Consider the following 20,949-nt stretch of genomic DNA (forward strand, 5'->3'; position numbering starts at 1 on the left):
TTGGTTAGAATGGTTGCTAGCTTAACTGTGAAGTCATTATTAGGTTTGGTAAACTACCCTCCTTTAATAATAGACTAGTCTGACAGATAACCAATTTATCTGTATGTAGGACTAGGCTACTTCGAAACAGAGATGGGTCCGATTACTTTCAATGTAATTGATTAAATTACAATTACTTTGTCATTTGTACGATTAAATTAAATTAATGATTACATCATTTCTGAAAGTATCTGATTAAATTAATGATTACATTGGCAAAGTAATCATGATTACATCTGATTACAATGAATTTAAAAACAAAACATTTTGAATGATGTGGATGAATAAACGTTTAATATCACTATAGCATTTTTGAGAACGTATTTTATTTGGTTCAATTATAAAATGATAACTTCAAATTAAACTCATCTATTTAAATAAACACCAAATTTCACTACATATATATACATTACACTTAATCACCAATGATCTCTAAATTATTTTGAATTAAATTTAATAAAGATATATCATAATCAAGAGTTTTTTTTTTTGTCTTCTGACCTCTTTCATAATTTATATGTATTGTAAGTTGCAGTTTATGGAAGTTTAAATATGGATGAAATAAGGTTACATTTGTAGCAGTTAAAACTATGTTAAATTTTAATAGAAATGTTTAATCAAATTGTAAACAATATGTTAAAGTACTAAAAACCCTTGCATTTTACACCTCCAGTCCAAATACAAAAAAAAGTTTATACAACATATTTGTCCAACTTTTAATTTAGTTTGTGCTAATTAGATAAATTTTCATGTCTGATTTATCTTTTATCATATATATTTCCCTACAGCTATACTCAATTGGTAATTGCAATAAAAACAAACCTATATTAGTCTCCTACCTGTCAATTCAAAGTTGACAAAAATCACAAAAATTAACAAAAGATTATAATTCAGGGTTAAAGAAAAGTATTACTTGAATATATAACAGTTATGATCAAATATTAATATGAAGATCATTATAAAACGATGAATATACATGTATGTACAATATCTTTTACCAAGATAAAAGGTATATAATTGTATTATATGTCTCTGCTTAGGCTAATGATGACTTTTCAATACTGTAACAGTTTTTTTTTTACTGAAGTAGACAAGCTTAAAGTAACCAAACCATTTTAGTATGTTAACAATTTATCAAATATGAACAAAGAGGTTCAAAACACAATTTTAGATTTTTTTCATTGTAATCAGAATGTAATCAAAAAGTAATCATGATTACAGGGTATTTTGAAAAGTAATTGATTAAATTAAATTACATGTAATCAGATTTTTGGCTGATTAATGATTACACTGATTACTTGAAAAATTGTAATCAATTACAGCTGATTAACGATTACAATTACAATTACCCCAAGTCTGCTTCGAAAGGAGGGTAGTATATCTTGCCTAATATTTACTTCACGGTTCAGCTAACAAGCAAGCTCACCAAAGATATTACCTTTTTCTACACACTCAATGAAATTGGCTGTAAATTCAATAATGTTGACAACATGTGTTTGTGTTGGTAGCAAAAAAGGTCTAGAAAAAATCATTCAAGATTGTATACTTTATGCATTTTCCGTTGTTTTCCCTTTATAAATGATGGATTTTCCTGAATTTTAGTTTGTGACCCGGATTTGTATTTGCTGAATCGATAAAAGACTATTCAACAGCGGTATATTAATGTTGACTTTATTTATATTATTAGGGACATAAGTGATCCTTAGATAAATTCTGTAAAATTCAACATTTGATCTTGCATTCGCTTATTCAGATAAAATCAAAATGTTGGGGAAACAGACACAAATGGACCGACAAATTAAAGTTATATCTTGTAATTTTAGTTTTATATACAATAATACTTGCATGTGTAAATACATACATTTGGTATTGTATATAAAATATCATCGGGCAATCCAGCTGTCTTTACCTGTTCACCAATTATGTCTGTTTGGATTTCTAACACAAGTTTTTATGAATATTTCGAAACTAAATCGGTATGAAAAAATATATTCAATTAAAGTTACTTGGTAATATTTTTTTTTTTTTTTGGGGGGGGGGGATCGATTTTAGTTCAAACCACAGGACAGTTTTTGAGGTGGAACACACTTTTGTCTCTGACAGTATAAACAATTTTCATAGAATCGGGAGGTTTAGCTAGATAAAAATCCAGATTCAATCAACCATTTTCTTCAGACAATGCCTGTTCCAAGTTGATATGAAGATGAGTTGTTTTTCAGTTGTTCTGGTGGTTGATATAGTCAAGCGCTTGATTTGTTTTTATCTGGTTGATGGACGTCAACCTTTTGAATTTATCTTGCTGTTCGGTATTTTGTTTAAACATTTTATAATAGAAAATTTATTTTCAATATTGAAGTATCTGTACTTGTCATTCACACTTTTCAAAATTTACAATTTTACAGGAAAATCTTATTTGAAGTTTAATATGAAAAGAATCCTAATTGCAATCAATTACAAAAGAAAAATATTTATATATCAGTGTGCTCTATTTTTGTGTTTTTTCGAGGAGTGTTCCTATTGAGATCCCAAGATGCAACTGAAATAACAGAAAAACTATTATGTGTCGGTATGATTATAAATCGATTTAGGAAGGACATTTTCTTTTAAATGTTAGAGACAATCAAAGTATAGCTCAGTCAAAATGGAAAAGTAAGAAAAACAAACTGTTATAATTGCCCAGCATACAGACAGACAGGCAAGATGTCTTAAAGCTACAGGATTATCAAACTTCCAATTGTTTAAATTTAATAGGTACGAAATGAACTTGGTGTAACCTTGAATGTCGCCCCTTTCTAAAACAACGAAGTCAAAGTGCAGAAACATAAAATTGTCAGAAAAATAAAATGATATAACCTCACCTTGAAAGATGTAAAGAGCTGTGACGAGAGAGCATGTATCCAAAATATTCAAGCAGCATGTCAAAAGTAGGCACAACTTTGGCAAAATTTAATTTAAATAGGACCAGAAACCCTTTATTATTGACTTAAATAAAGCCAAATGTATGGCCCATATAAATGTACAAAACTAATAAGCGACTGACTTCACTTATTCGTGTATATCAACCACAGGCTATTATATTTTGACATCACTCACAGTAAATCCCAAGGGTTTTATTATCGGAACGAGAGTCTAGGGATAATCTTATATCTATATCATAGTTTTGGTTTTTTTTTTTTATCTCAATAATGGCATCAAAATTGCAATGCAGATACATAATATGACTTTGTAATTATACACTTTTATTATATAGTACCCTTGATTGGCCTTGAATGAAAACATTGAATATTATTTTGCAGTTAAGTCGATCCTCTTTGTTCAGTTAAAGATATTTTATGTAGATATGGTTTTCATGATGTATAGCTAAAACAAAGCGTAAATAATGTTGATATATTCATACATGAGTTAAAACAAAGAATGAAAGATACCTTTATTGCTGATGTTAATTCTTTTTTTAATAATTCATCAACATGTATTCTTTATAGATATATATATATGACACAGATATACTGCAATTTTATTTAGATAGACCTGTTAATCAAATATATAAACCTTTTATATGTAAATATCGTATCTCCGCCCATAGCCTCAATATAGAAACAGGCAGATATTACAATGTAGATAGAGAAAATAGATTATGTACTATGTGCAATAACAATATTGTAGAAGATGAATACCATGTTATTCTAAAATGTAATAGATATCATATAGTGATGTAAGAAAACTATACATTAAGAAATATTATTGGCAATATCAATCCACTTTTAAACTTATACAGTTGTTATCAGTTCACAATGTGCAAGAACTTAATAATTTAGGTAAATTTTTGTTTAATATTGAAAAAAAAACGTAATATGTTGTTGTATTAATTATTTATCATATGAATTTATTTTCATTCTCCGCCATACATGTATTGTGTATAATTATTGTATTTATATTTCACTGATACATTCAAAAAAAATATTGTAAAATTGTATATTCTATAAGCTGTATTGCTTCTGAATAAAGTATTATTAATTATTATTGTTAACTTCCCTTGCTATGATTTTGTATAATCTGAAATTTCTAGGATAAGGCTGGTGCTGTTCATATATGCAATTCTACTTATTTCATTATTTTAGGCAAAGTATGTAAAATTATTTTTATTGTATTATTATGAACCAGAAAAAATCTCAAAATAATAATCAATAATGTACCGAACATTTGCTTTAAAGGAAGACAACTCTTACAAACTGTGGAAAAAAACATATTTACTTAGAGGAACTGGCTGCTCATCCTCATAGTATCCAACTCTTTGTCTTAGCCCCTCCAAAACCTGCTGATTATGTCGCGGTCTACAGCTAAATGTTGCAAAAGCCTCCACCATTCCCGAGTTTGTACTTTGCCTAATGTCAACTGTAATGTTGCCGACTGGTATTCCATGGACTGCCTCCCTTATACCTGTGCCTCCTCTTCCAAAGAACCGACCAGTATGTGCTTCTCTCAGTGATCCAATGTGAACGGATTCGCCAGGCGGGCGCTGGGTGATCGGACAAATTCTTTCTAAAATATCTTCTCTCACTTGTCCAACGGGAAGCAATTTGTTTGATAAAATGAAAATAAGCCGGTCTGCACTTCCATTGTTATTCATTGTAAAAATGTTCTTCTCATGAAGTTTAACATAAAAATCTTTGAGTGAAGTTCTACTGTTATCAGAACTCACAGAGTTTTTATAAGTATTATGAGCCTCTTGAATATTAGTTTGGGTAATTCTATTCCATGCTAAAATAAATTATACAAATTAAATTATTTATTAATTGAAATTTACAAGTAAACTTAAGGTTTATGGTCTATCTCTACTATTCATTATCTTTGCTGTTTTGATACTATTGCAGTTTGAAAATTTCGTAATTCGCACAGCTACAGAAGGGGTCACTAACCTTAATCTTATACTATGATATGATATGATTTCGAGAGGAATTGTATGTAGCTATTGGCGCCATATATTCCACCCAATCACCATTAAATTTTATTGTTTTGTAAAGGGTTCTCCACCAATTATTTTATAAGTTTTCGAATTAAATGTGGTATTAGAGAAGAATACTCTAAATTTTGATTTTCATCTAAATTGAATGAGGCCTATATGTATTCCAGATAAGTGTTAACATTTACCGCCATGCAGATGCTGATAATTTGAACAGAGAACCATATCTGTATGATTTTCAAGTACAATAATATATTTTTAAAGAAGACATAATCCTTAGTGCGTATGAACAATAACAAAACAATATAACCCTCTTAAAAACACGTCAAATCATCGTTAAAAACTGCTTTAATTATCGAGGACCAAATTCCACCTATTATCAGCATTCCAGGTATGAGATCTGATCATGAAAATTAATGGTGGTAAGAACTTAGCTTGGTTGTGAAAACGTATAATTAAACATGAATAATTTCAGTAGATTCCAATGACTTTCAATTTATTTTTTTGCAATGGCCTAGCCTGGAATTAATAAAATAAGGTTTCAATCTTTCATCAGTTTTCAAGATATAGTAGCATAGTATCATCAATCTGTCTTGTTGTATACGCTGAGGTTGTATAACGAGGACAAGTTATTGAAAATCTGCCACGTTTAACCATTTCTACGTGTTTGTTTTGGTGATTTGGAGTAGTATTTCGTGAAAATCAAAATTTTCTAACGACTGATGCAAAGCTCACACGGTCCTTCCTTCTGGTCAGATGAACTTCAAAAGGACAGAACAATACAGTCTAAAATCAGGAACTCGTGAAAATTTCATGAAACCATATATTATTTTCACTTACAGTAAAAAATTACAACTGAAGTGACAAGGTTTAAGATAAAAAAAAAAAAAAAAGACAGATTATTTGATTAAAGTATGCCAACGTTCAAAGCCCAATACTAAGTCTCTTCTTGAAGTGTGTCTATAAATATATATGGGGATTTTCAATGTAAAAAAAAAGATACCCGGATACACACAAAAAGGCTCAGCAGATCACCAGACATTTCTTTCGGGGATATAGGCATTTCAATTAACGCTGTTTAACGGGTAACATTATATTCATAAATTAATAACTAGTTTGAAATTAGTTAACTATGTTTTTACCTTTGTTGACAGTTTCTGTGCATGTGCACACTGCTTTTGTAATTCTTTTAACATCACTTTGACAAATTAATGGATTTCTTCTGGTTGGTCCACTGGTTCTGTTTAAAAACTCTTGGAACCTATTCCTCCATTGTTTGTTATGTTTCAAGCAAACTGTCTGAACCCCTGATGCCATCCCTCTTGTCCGTCGATTTCACTATTCAGACTTCTGCAATAGTTAATCGGGAAAATGCTGTCAATACAATAAACATATATTTTTTACTTGATTTTGAGGCACATACCACAAAATAAATCACGTTATACAGATATATACAAACATTTACAGGACATATTCTTACAAGGAAGTGATAAATATCGTTCGACACCATTACAACAAAGACCACGTGACAAAAGTGTAAATTGGTGGCATATTTGATTACTATGATTAATAACATTGTAATCCTTTCATAGCCTTTTAATATTCAACTGTAAAATTTAAGAAATATTTTATACAAGTATACTAATATATCATTATGCGACCTGATATTTGTATGTATTATTTTGTATAATATTTATATTCAAGATTCAGTCACACCTTAACGGATAGCTCGAACGGATGCCTAACGGATAACTTTTTTTCAATCTTTTCAGGTCCGTTAGACGTCCGTCCATATCCGTTTTATGTCCGGTAAGCGTACGTTTTATCCGTCGACGTCCGTTCTGTCCGGTGTAAAATTTTAGCATCTTCAAAACTTTGAACGGACGTCCAACGGATGAAATGTCCGTTGAACGTCCGGTAGGCGTCCGTTTTGTACGGTACTCGTCCGTTTCGTTTCCGTTTTGTATTCGTTACGTGTCCGTTATACATCCGTTGGAGGTCTGGCAGATAAATTCACCAACGGTATTCTAACGGACGTCTAACGGATAAAACGGACGTTGAACGAATGTGAAACGGACTTCTACCGGACGCATAACGGATAAAACGGATTATGAACGATCAGAAACGGATAAATGTCAATTGAAAATTTCGCGTCAGAAATGCCATTTAGATTTCTTAAGGTTCATGAATTCTTGTTACTCATAATCGATCTTAGAGTAAGGGCACATTTTCACAACCAAGCAGATGTTATTCAGGCCAGACACTGCCCTTTGGCGGCATTTTGAAGAACAAACCAAAACCAGTTACACAGAACATTTTAAATATTAATGCGATTTACATGCATTATTATTGTCGCCTTTAATTTTTTCGTATATCTTGTTCATCCGTTTTATCCGGTACGTTTCAGTTAGGTGTCCGTTTTATGCGGTACTCGTCCGTTGGATGTACGTTCGACATCCGTTCTGTCCGGTACGTTTCCGTTTCTAGTACGTTGCATATCCGGTAAGGTGTGACCGAGGCTTTAAATAGACTGAAAAATGAGGTCTAAAATGACTATGACAATGCTCATATTTCCTCGTAGATAAACCACCTCTTGTTGGATATCACCGACAACAAAATAAAATGTCGATTATATTCTGATACAAATTTTGATACTGAAGCTGAGGGTGGTAAAGGTTTATTTTCGGGTAACGTTTTTTTGCCTTTTAATTTCACGTATATTTTCGTGTTTTGACGTTTTATTTCTCGTTTTCTCGTGTTTTGCTCGATTTGCGTGCATCGTGTTTTCACTTATCTATTTTCCGTGTTTTGTGTTGGTGCTCTTGATTTCTGGCGCATGTCCCGCATTTGATTAATAAGTAAGTGTGTTATAATACCTTTCGAAACTTGTGTTATCTAATAGAAATTGATGTGTATTGTTACCATTCTACTTTTGCAATATATATGATATTAATGAAGTCCTTTAAATTACTATGAATAATATTTTTTTCAAAGAAGATGCAAGTATAGCGGTCGCTAAAAGGTGACAGCAAAGTCTTCATTGTCCATAAATAATGGCTGCATGATCTCAAAGAACGGCTGAGTAATATCTTCTGGTACTTTTTTTCTTAATATTTACGATTTTATTTCCCGTGCTACGTTTTCCCCCGATTTTTATTTTTCGTGCAACGTTTTTGCGATTTTTATTTCACGTGTTTCCGTGTTCAGTAACCCCCCCCCCTTTTTTTTTTTACCACCCTCTGAAGCTGTATTAGTAAAATAGAAGAAAAAAGTGTCTCTTTGACTCATTATGGGATTTGCGGAAAGATTATATATATGTTTCAGATAAGAAAATGGTCACTTTAATAAGTATCAGAAGTACCGGTATTCGATTCAAGTGTTCAATTCTGTTATCTCATTTTAACCTTTAACATTTTATTTTATTTAATTAAATTTCGATAAAGGATTTCGACGTTTGAGGAAAACAAATCTTGGATTATGAAAAGGGCGTGATTATTCCATTATTTTACTGACGGTTTTGTAAAGGGATGAACGAAGTGACAATCAAAGTTTTTTTTTTATAGAACTGAGAACTTAATTTTCAAGTTTTCAAAAATGAGGGCCTATGAAAAAATGAAAAGTATAGTTCTTTCTATTTTTTTCAGTCGAAATGTAACTACATGACCAGACTTTGTAAAAATTATAAATTGGGGTGCTAAATAATGTCTAGAAGACTTTGAATCACTATAAACTTAACTAAATAAAACTGATACACATTGCCTAATCCAAAGATGATTAGTCAAATGTATAGTGGGACTTGGTTATATAACTTTGATCATCCTTATACATCCCCCATGATGCAATAAAATCCATGCTGGAAAGGTGCAGGTTTGGCTTTGAGGTAGTTATAAATATGCAAAACAACCAGTAGGAAAATGATGCCTCGTGTATGTCGTATCTCCTCTTCGCGTCCGTACAATAAAGCAGTAAGACATGCAGGATCTCAGGTATCGTGTGTGCAGATCATCAATATAAAAAAGAAGATGTGGTTTGATTGCCAATGAGACAACTCTCCAAAAGAGACCAAATGACACTGAAATTAACAACTATATAGGTCACCGTACGGCCTTCAACAATGAGCAAAGCCTATTCTGTTACACCGTTCCGTAATTTATATAGTTCGTTTGATTATATTCTTAATCTATTTATGTGTTCCAGTCTAGGAGGATTATTCATCTTCAACGTTAAAACATCGTACCGTCGCTACCTTTCCCTCTCCCACACGTATCCGTTACATGAAAACTGCAAGGTCATAACGATCACGAGGAACATTTCGTCGAGACGTCATCTTGGACACAATTCGTGGCTAACCACAGAGTGAGTTAATTCTACAACATTGTATTTGAACCCTTCAAATTGCTCTCTACATATTTGAACCTTTTCTCCGTGAAATACCTGAAATTTAACCGTTCTTGAAAGTACAACATTTTCTCGCTTCAATGGACTGTGCTATCTATTACTTTTGACATTTCGTTTTAATAACATTAATTGAACACATTGTAAAATTGTATTTTATTTGTTTTTTCAGCTTTTTACCATTTGTTAGATTGGTTTAAGAATAAATTGTCAGCACCTGATATTCTTATTGCTTGAGCCCAATCGTGGTTATGCCATTACAGTAAAAAGTCTACAACTTGCCTGTTGTGTCTCACAGATAACGCCACTCCACGTTAGTTATACAGCTACATAACAACCTACCCGTTGAGCCCTGCAGTGTCATCCCTTGAAGCATAGTAAATTGACGACAACCTGTCTTTACATATCCAGACAAGGAACGACAACGTAGCAACGTACATACCTTTACACTGACAGTGGACTTCATATCTTGTGTGTACTCGACAGCAACCCAACAACGTTGAGTCAACATGGATCCCAGTCATGTGGAACAACAAGAAGAGATTCAGCCCCCAGATGGAGATGTCCCTGAACTATTAGAAAATCCGTCAAATACAATACAGTCAGATGAAAATCCCGAGGCTAGGCGAGTACGTGACCTCACGGAAAAAGGAAAAGGAGCTTTCACTGAAAAACGTGACAAGTTCTGTCAGGAACAAGAGGCTCTCTGAACAGACATTGAATCCCAGTTATTGGAAGTCACAACGCCTCCTAACGAGCTACAGCAACTCCTAACAGCCCAGGACAAACTTGTTAAAGCCTGTAATAATTACCGTAGGCTCACAGATGAATATCTAGACTTTCTGAAAAGGACCAGAACATTGGAGAGTCAAAAAGAAATTGATGCATGTAAACTCTCTTTGGATTTACGTCTGTCCAAAGTGGAACTGGTCATGGAAAAACTACACGAGCATCGCCTCGCCCTAACAAAGGCCAAATCAACTAAAACAAAGACCTCAGGTAGCAATTAAAAATGAGCCCCAAAATGTTTTATCATCTCCTATTCCTGGATTTCTAATACATTAACCTAACTGTTTGTGTTGTACATGTGCATATGTATGTAATCAGTATCTTCCATAGATTTGATTTTCAAAAGTTAAAAGGGTGAAAATGAATTCCTTTTATGTGTATCCATGGCAACATTCTGCATTTATTTACCATAAAATATTGCAAAAAGGGGGGTGAACATGTCACATATCCCCCCAAAATTTGGATCAAACTAGAATTTCAATGCCTTTGAGTGATACCTTTTTAGAAACTGTTTTCAAAAATCTTTCTAATGATCAAATAAAAAATGGGTGTCTTTCGCCTCATTTTTTCGTAAAATCCAATCACAAAGTTCGTGCGATAAAAAGTTGGAAAATAACATTACAATAATTGCCGGACCAATGTATGGTATGGACATGCAAATACGGACTGTCATACAGAAAACAGCCTATATTACATACATTACATAACCTTGTTGTTCATATAAACCCAATACAAAGGCTATTTTAATACTCAGCTATCTAAAAATGAATTTTATTGCAAACTAGCTCTCATATTTTAAAAATCCACAGGGGCCAAAATGCGAAACTACACACCTAACTGTGGAGTGCTACCTCAAGGGGTAAGAAAACCTCGCACAGCGGTAGCTCTAACGTGTCAGACATGTCAAGCCTGGCACGGAGAAAGCGTGCCAAGGCAGAGGGTGCAAAGTCTAAGATAGCATTCGTCGAAAAACATGCCCTTATCCTACAAGCAATGTTAGAGGAACAAGCCCTGTTCAGACAAATTAATATGGAACAGGAAGCAGCACGCAAAAAGACTGAAATGGAACAGGAAGCAGCACGCAAAAAGGCTGAAATGGAACAGAAAGCAGCACGCAAAAAGGCTGAAATGGAACAGTAAGCAGCACGCAAAAAGGCTGAAATGGAACAGGAAGCAGCACGCAAAAAGGCTGAAATGGAACAGGAAGCAGCACACGTAAAAAGGCTGAAGTGGAACAGGAAGCCACACGTAAAAATGCAGAAATGGAGCAAGAAGTCGCTCAACGTAAAGTTCAACTAGAACAGGAGGCTGCTCTCAGAAAAGTGCAATTAGAACAAGAGGCTATGCACAGGAAGGCTCAAATGCAACATGAAGCCGTACGGGTAAGCCGTGAAAAAGCCGAGCTGAAAGCCAGATTTAACCTTCTTGAAGCACAGAGAGAAGCTGCAGACGCAGAAGCCGAGGCTCGTATCCTGGAATACGATGACAACCAAGCGTTTAGCGAACTACCTGATGAAAAGGAAGACCCGATCCAGTGTGTGCAAGATTTCGTCAATAAACTTCCTGTATCTACTGTTGTAAAGGAAGTAACAGGACCTCAAAAGAAAAAACAAATTCCTGTTAAGATCGAGCTGAGTCACGAAGCACCAGCGTTCGTGCCGTCCGTGGCACTGCACTTGCTGTCACAGACATCTGCTGTCTTACTTTCCGATACTAAGTCACTGGGAGTTACCTTGATCCCAGATCTGGGAGTAGTAACCGGCATACAAAGACAAGGCCTTTCAGATGAGAGCCCTACTGAACCCTAAAAACAGGGTGTTAAAGAAGCGATCCCTGTCTTACGCACAAATCAAGACTTTATAGAAGAGATCCCTGTTTCACACCCTAAACAAGGCGTAATAGAAGAGAGCCCTGTTGCATACCAGCAACAAATCAATCCCACGTCGGAGATAACTATATTTCTTTTACGCAAAGACCTATTATTCTCCAGGCTAACAAATTTTAATGACCAGGCAGAATCCTTCCATACATGGAAATCTAGCTTCAAAAACATCATAGACGAATTACAAGTTTCTGACTCGGAACAAATAGACCTACTGATTAAGTGGCTAGGGCCAGAGTCTGGTAAACATGCCATTAGTATTAGGGCATCAAATGCCAACAACCCTACTAGAGGCCTACAGAGGTTATGGCAAAGACTGGATTTGGAAGCCTCTGTCACGAGTAAACTCGTCAATTTTCCTACCTTGACGAACAAAGATAACGCACGTCTTTATGACTTGTCTGATATTCTATCAGAAATAGAATATCACAAGGAAAATCCCAAGCTGGGATGTTTGCTAGCATATTTTGACTCTTCGTCCGGGATAAATCCTATTGTGGAAAAACTGCCATACGGACTCCAAGAAAAGTAGATTACAAGGGCTTCAAGATACAAGTCTAAATATGAAGTTGCCTTTCCACCTTTCACAGAATTCTCTGCCTTCATCAGGGAAATTAGCAAAATTAAGAACGATCCTGGGTTCATCTTTGGGTCAAAAGTAACATCAAATACAAAAGACGCTACGCCAAGGTTCACACCTCAGACGTACTCTAAAGTCAGCGTTCATAAGACGGCTGTTGAACAGCAAACTGAAGACAGCAGTCAACAACAAGATCTGTGTATCCTACACAAGACAAAGCATACCTTGAATGAATGTCGAGCATTCCAAGCCAAACCAATCGAGGAACGCAAGGAACTGTTAAGACAAAACAATGTGTGCTACAAGTGTTGTGAGTCAACCACACACAGAAGTCGGGACTGCAACGCAAGTATCAGTTGTAACGAGTGTGGAAGTGAACGACATACCACAGCACTTCACATCACTAGACCACAATAATCTGAAAGTTCCCAGTTTAGCTCACCCAGACAAGCCTACGGCGGGGAGCAGACAGAGTCAGCTGAAACAAAGTTAACCTCTGTAAGTTCGATCTGCACAGAGATCTACAAAGATCATAAGAGCGAGAAATCTTATGCCAAGATATTACCTGTGGACGTGTACCACAAGGACAAGACAGACAAAATTATCAGGATGTACGCCATTATTGACGACCAAAGCAACCGGTCTCTTGCCTCGCCTGAATTCTTCAGTCTGTTCAACGTTCGGGAGAAACCTGAAAACTACTCTCTTACAACATGCTCCGGCAGAGTAGCTACTTCTGGGAAAAGAGGAAAAGATTTCGTCATAAAATCTGTACATAGTGACGTACAATTTGATCTGCCTACATTAATTGAATGTAATAATATTCCAAATAATCGAGACGAAATTCCTACCCCTGAAGTTACAATGCATCATCCTCATCTGACAGAACTCAGAGGAAGCATTACACCACTAGAGGAACGTTGTCAAATTCTACTCCTAATTGGAAGGGACCTTATAGAGGCACACCACGTCCTTGAACAACGCATAGGACCATCCCGAACTCCATTTGCCCAAAAGTTGAGACTTGGTTGGGTCATAATTGGAAGTACATACATTGACAAGCAAACTGTTCCTATTGAAGTCAACACAAAGATAACTTACGTTTCAATCACGGAATCAAAACAACGTCTTGCCTCAAGACCGGAAATAGCCATCAAGGACAAGTATCCAATTGTTGTTCAGTCTAACGACAAAAACTTTCATTCGAATGCAAAATCGCATTCAATAAAATCCCTTGAATGTACTGGACCTAGTACCAAGCCTGGTAAACGCACGAATTCCTCTAAAGGGACATCACTCGCGTCACTAAAAGCAGCGTCACTAAAAGCAAAATCTTTGACTTCTATAGAAAAATCTATAGATAAAGAAAATTTCATTCCGAAATCAACAGGACCTGAAGTGGAAATCAGTAGCATTCACAAACCTATTCCGATAGAAGGACCTATTGCCAATATCAATCTGCCTCTGAGGAAGCAACCTCTACTCTGAGGAGGAAGCAGTATTGCCAAATCTGACTTGAATTTTAGTGAAAAGGAACCAGTAGTCTTATCTGGACATCACCACAAAGTAACACCTTTTCTTGGTCATTACTACAGCAAAATCAAACATAGAGGACCCCACTTCACCGATAAAACAGCAAGATCAGCAGGATTGAACATTAAGACGAAACGTTTACTTTTGTCTGATACTAAAAAAGATGGAACTTTTCGCCAAACCAGAAGAGGATCAAATATTACCTCTCATCATACCCATCGGAGGACCTACTATCTCAACAACAGCTATGGAACATTCTTCAAATCACAGCGATCTCATTGGAGAGATCCTTCTTCATAGGACAAGAAACTGTGCTGAACCCAGTTTTCCGTGGAATTAATCTATTCTGGAAACTTTATAGTGAAATGTCGTAAGTTGAGACATGATATTTCTCAAATGACCAAAAGTGGACATTTCACCTGTATATATTCAATTCATATTGGGATTAATTCATTTGTGTAAATCCTATATTCATATTCGAAAAATTTATGGAATAGTGATATCAGATAGACATCAGACGGGGAGTATTCTGTTACACCGTTCCGTAATTTATAAACTTCGTTTGATTATATTCGTAATCTATTTATGTGTTCCAGTCTACGAGGATTATTCATCTTTAACGTTAAAACATCGTACCGTTGCTACCTTTCCCTCTCTCACACGTATCTGTTACATGAAAACTGCAAGGTCAAAACGATCACGAAGAACATTTCGTCGAGACGTCATCTTGGACATAATTCGTGGCTAACCACAGAGTGAGTTAATTCTACAACATTGTATTTGAACCCTTCAAATTGCTCTCTACATATTTGAACCTTTTCTCCGTGAAATACCTGAAATTTAACCGTTCTTGAAGTACAACATTTTTTCGCTTCAACAGACTGTGCTATCTATTACTTTTGACATTTCGTTTTAATAACATTAATTGAACACATTGTATAATTGTATTTTATTTGTTTTCAGCTTTTTACCATTTGTTAGATTGGTTTAAGAATAAATTGTCAGCACCTGATATTCTTATTGCTTGAGCCCAATCGTGGTTATATTTAATGGTCAGGCCATTACAAAGCCGATTACACACAGTTAGCTATGAAAGGCCCCGAAAAATAACGTCCTAATTCATGTACAAAAAATGTAACACATCAACAAATGACGTCAACTGAATTACAGGCTCCTGACTTTGGACAGGCACACACATACATAATGTGGTGGGGTTAAAAATGTTAGCAGGATCCCAATCCTGTCCATAACCTTGGACAGTGGTGTAACAGTACAACATAAGAACATCAAGCCAACTGTGCGTTAGTTAATTCACCGCTCCAGATAAACTTACAATCCCGGTGGGAATCATCAACATAATTTATGACTATAGATTTTCTTTCTGTGTCCATTCAAAACATTTGAATTTATCTAAAATAAACAGCTGCGCCATGAGCGCATGATACGCCCGACGTCTTGTGTGGAAGTTTTAAGCAATAACCATATATTGTTTTTGAGACACGGCAGGACATTTTAGCATCTTCTTATATCTATTAGTAAACTATAATAGTTCAAGAAATCATTTGTATGCCATATTTATTTAACTCATTATAGCTTCTTAAACGGTCCAGGGTTTGCTCCTTGTTGAAGGCCGTAAAGTGATTTATTGATACTCGACTTTACATCATTTGTATAATACCACATTTTTAGTGTTTTACAAATTTGATAATAGGTTTTGTACTACAGCGAAAATTACATACAGCCATGCCATGAACAATACATCTTCAATAGCCAAGGGTTACGATACCCTCCCCACCTCTCCAAAGAGGAGGGGAGCGGGTGGTCACCCTGGGCTAGCGAAGATGTGAACACTATAGAAGACCATCTTATGAATGTCCAAAGTAAATACAAAGTACAGAATGTCAATTCAGAAATAAAAGATATCAATTAGTGTCGTTTTGAAACTAATTTTAAGGCAACTATATTGTAAAAGTGTTTTGGTATATAATAATACATGTACATGTTTAATCAAGATTTATATCCATTTTTTTAGAAATTTACCTATGACCATTGACATCACTTTTGTGGCATTGATCCAGTCGTGTGGACACAGACAGTTCGTGTAGGACCAAGTCAGGAAAATGGCAATTGTTATCATATACTACCAGTAGTTTGTTTCTGTTTTTCTCTTATAGTTGATGTGTTTCCCCTGGTTTTAGATTTGATTTGTTTTCTCTCAATTGATTCAGACTTTGAACAGTTGTATACTAGTGTTGCCTTTATTTAGTAAGCTTATTAAAGTCACTGCAATACACACACACACCTCTATATTCAAGACATAGTAATAATAGTGTATTTATAAATATTACAGGGGAACACAAGTTTACATAATGTAATTGAATGTCTTTTTTATATGTCACTGACATATTTTGACTAAACTTGTTCAATAAAGAAAGAAAACAAGTTTGTTCTGACTTTATTTTGGACATCTTTTTAAATATCCAAAAAACAGTGGTTTTGAAATAAATAATTAATCATTGATGTACAAAATTATCAATCAATCAATCAATCAATCCTTCAATCAATAGCATATGATTTCTATCACTGTCAATATAAATTTAAGAAATTCTAAATTCTAAAAAAAAACAATTATCATGTTCAATCTTAAAATGACACAAGGAATAATACATGTAGATTTCCAACAAAACATTTAAAATATTTTGACCAAGACCTCTGTGGAATAATTCATTTTTATGGATTGATGAAAAATCTTCTTTTCACTGATATTGATTTCTTAGTTTTGCCCAAGCTTTTACATCTTCTAAGAAAAAACTATAAACCCAACCCAAAATATTGTATAAAATTATCCCCTCCCCCAAAAATAACTTTAAAAAAATGTTTTGAAGAAAAAATGTGAACCCCCCCAATTTTTTTCAAAAGAGTATTTTCTTTTCAGGAAAAGGTGTAAAATTTCAGAGAATTCAATAAACTTAAACACAAGTTATTGTCTGGAAACTAGAAAACAGCTCCCTCTTTTGGGGGTAAAAAATATGGTCATTTGACAGGCAGGTATAACACTTTAATATTCAAGAGTTTTTAATTTACTGATACAAGTAAATATTTTAGTATTTCTTCTTTTTCTTTGACTTCTCTTGGCTACATTACTATAATACTAAGTAGTCTTCAATTGTTGGCTTTACTATTCAAAAAAGTATTATTCATAGAAGATGAAAACCTATTTTTTTTTTAAATATCTTGCTTATATAAACATAACAGGTATAACTTAAAGTATTATCCCTGATTGAGGGAAGATAAACAGTTTCAGGGGAGATAATTGTAAGCTCAATGACAAACTTGTATCCCTGATTGAGGAAAGATAAAGTTTCAGGGGAGATAATTTTTAGCTCAATAACAAACTTTTATCCCTGATTGAGGGATATCAGTTTCAGGGGAGATAATTGTAAGCTCAATGACAAACTTGTATCCCGGATTGAGGGAAGATAACAGTTTCAGGGGAGATAATTGTAAGATCAATGACAAACTTTTATCCCTGATTTAGGGAAGATAAAGTTTCAGGGGAGATAATTGTAAGCTCAATGACAAACTTGTATCCCTGATTGAGGGAAGATAACAGTTTCAGGGGAGATAATTGTAAGATCAATGACAATGTTGTGAATGTGACTTTGTCTTCATGTCCGTAATGTTGCAAAACAGTGTTAACGTTGTTTCCCGTATTATTGTCGTTGTGTGATAGTGACGTGGGGGAGAGAGAGATGGTTGCCGGATAGACAAGATGGCTGAATGTTTGTACTGTTGGAGTGTATGCCGTGTATTTTGTATTTTATGTAACGTCTGTATATACATATAGTGTGAATAAATCGTGACTGTTATTTTCTACAAAGATGGTGTTAAGTTATAAATTTATGAACGCTCGGAATTCTACGTTTACAACATTGGTGGCAGCGAACAGAAACGGATCTACGCAACAGATGATTTATATTTTTATACAGACGGAATGCTTTTAAAGAGGGGAGGAAATATGAAATTAAACAATGAAGGTACCGTAAACAAGTTTATTCGACAATACGATTGTGACCAAATGTATGCATTACAACAGAAGGACGATACGGCAACAGAAGGACGATACGGCACTGGAATAAGAAGATTCATCATTTTAAAAGTGATATTGGAATTAAAACAGATTCGACCACATAATTCACAGAGAAGTATTTAATCGGCAAAAGTGGACGGAAATTAATTAAACATTTTTGTTCGGTGTTAGCATCAAAGATAAAATGATAATCTAAGGTGCAAATTTGAAAGAAATCAACATTGTGACGTGTATCCATAAATAATTGTTGTTTTATGTATGTCTATAACTTATATTTGTCAGCATTTTGATATATTAACCATGAGCTGGTGTGACTTACCAGAGTTTGACGGTACTGAACATTTTGAAGGTTTCTGGATGAAATTTTCTATCTTTGCTGAACGTTTTAATTGGTCATCTAGTGATATGGCTTTTTATTTGGTTACTTCACTGAGAGGTAAAGCTTTAGAATATGTGTCGTATTTACCACACAGAGATGTTTATAATGTATCTGTTTTGTATTCTGCATTGAAAAGTCGATTTGGTGATATTGAGACTGCTCAGATTTGTAGAATGAAATTGAGAAATATAACTATGTTTGAAAGTGAAAGCGTCCAAGAGTACGTATGTAGAGTTGAGATAAATGTTCGGAAATCGTTCCCTGGTGTGAACGAAGATTTATTAGTAAAGCTGATTACTGAATATGCTATATACGGATACCCTGATGATGACATTGGATATAGAGTTCTGACTAAAGAACCGTCAACAATTAGTGAACTTATCAAAGAAATATTGTGGCAGGAACATTGCAGACAATCTTTAAAGTTCGTAGAAAAATCGCGTTGCAATGCCGACAGTGACTTTGAGAACATTTTTGAAATAGGCACTAAGCGTAATATGAATTTCACAGAGCATGATATTCGGAGGAATAAAGTTTCGACAAATACTGACGTTGATATGCAAAACGACATTAGTTTATATACTAGTAACCAGAAATTGGGAAAAGACAATTATACTGTTGGTAAATTAAATGTACGTAATAATTTCGTTTATCCGAGTGAACAGTATGTTTATTACATCGCTGAATCATATGAATTGAAACATGAGGAACTTTGTGACGTTATTGAGGCAACTGAAGTTGAAGTTGCGAAAGTTTTGGACGGAGAGATAGCTATCTTGGAGCTTCCGTGCGTTGAAAAGCAGACAATGGTTACTGGTGGAACAGAGGTTGTTAGCGTTAGAAAGGTTGAATTGAAATATGAGGAACTTAATGAAATTGTTGAGGCAACTGAGGCTGCAGTTGCAAAAGTTTGGAAGTTTGGAAGTCCGAACGTTGAACAACAGACCCTTGGTGAGGTAGAAGAAGTTAGCGTCCGAAAATGGACAGCTTTTGAGCAAAGTAACGTACATTTTGATACTTCTGAAAATAATGATGAAAACAATTATGACAAACCTAGAGTTTCAACCGATACTGGATTATCGAGACCAGTATACGGGAAGAACTTCACACAGAAAGAACTTATACGCGGAAATGAGTTGACCCAATTCAAAGATATTAACGTCTATGAAAACAGTTATACACGTGATGTTTGCACCTGTGGATCGTCAATGCTACCTGAGATGAACTGGAAAACACGAAAACGCAATTTGTCTTGATTATCTTTTATTTCGAGGACGAAATATTCTTGAAAAGAGGGAGTAGTGTTGTGAATGTGACTTTGTCTTCATGTCCGTAATGTTGCAAAACAGTGTTAACGTTGTTTCCCGTATTATTGTCGTTGTGTGATAGTGACGTGGGGGAGAGAGAGATGGTTGCCGGATAGACAAGATGGCTGAATGTTTGTACTGTTGGAGTGTATGCCGTGTATTTTGTATTTTATGTAACGTCTGTATATACATATAGTGTGAATAAATCGTGACTGTTATTTTCTACAAAGATGGTGTTAAGTTATAAATTTATGAACGCTCGGAATTCTACGTTTACAACAACAACATTGTATCCCTGATGGAGGGAAGATTTACAGTTTCAGGGAAGATAATTGTACATGTAAGCTCAATGACAAACTTGTATCCCTGATTGAGGAAAGTTAAACAGTTTCAGGGGAGATAATTGTTAGCTCAATAACAAACTTTTATCCCTGATTGAGGGATATCAGTTTCAGGGGAGATAATTGTAAGATCAATGACAAACTTTAATCCCTGATTGAGGGAAGATAAACAGTTTCAAGGGAGATAATTGTAAGATCAATGACAAACTTGTATCCCTGATTGAGGGAAGATAACTGTTTCAGGGGAGATAATTCTGTAAGCTCAATGACAAACTGTCCTAGGATCCTGGATCACTGTTTAACAGTCGAGGTTAAGTAAAATGCAACAATAGATATAGGAAGATATGGTATGAGTGCCAATGAGACAACTCTCCATCCAAGTCACAATTCATAAAAGTAAACCCTTATAGGTCATGGTGCAGTCTTAATACATTTATTAGTAGGTGTTACAGTTATGAGGTATTGAATAACATAAGGAAGGAATACTTGTATAGCTATAACTTTTAAAGTGCATGCAAAAAAAACTATTTAAAGTAAAACCATGAAAAATATAGCTATAGTTAACCAAGTGATTTATTATAGTATAGGCTGCTATCTGATCCATTTCAGTTATTTTCTAGAATATGCTTAAATAAAACTAACTCTACTAAGTTA

At 34.6% G+C, this 20,949-nt stretch overlaps 1 protein-coding gene across 5 annotated transcripts in view; it reads right to left on the reverse strand.

Annotated features, from left to right (window-relative positions):
* The window catches only part of LOC139525587 (uncharacterized), a 28,199-nt gene that overhangs the window by 5,793 nt on the left and 1,457 nt on the right, over window positions 1-20,949 (reverse strand). The window contains exons 1-3 of one of the 5 annotated variants that reach the window (XM_071321080.1): window positions 6,480-6,550; window positions 6,142-6,349; window positions 4,291-4,797 (exon numbers count right to left, since the gene is read on the reverse strand). In XM_071321080.1, the coding sequence (XP_071177181.1) occupies window positions 4,291-4,797; window positions 6,142-6,316 (682 nt within the window). In that variant the 5' untranslated portion in view covers window positions 6,317-6,349; window positions 6,480-6,550. The other 4 variants (XM_071321082.1, XM_071321078.1, XM_071321079.1 and 1 more) reach the window with 4 other exon arrangements.

This window comes from Mytilus edulis, chromosome 5 (genome assembly GCF_963676685.1).
Source record: "Mytilus edulis chromosome 5, xbMytEdul2.2, whole genome shotgun sequence".
NCBI lineage: Eukaryota > Metazoa > Mollusca > Bivalvia > Mytilida > Mytilidae > Mytilus > Mytilus edulis.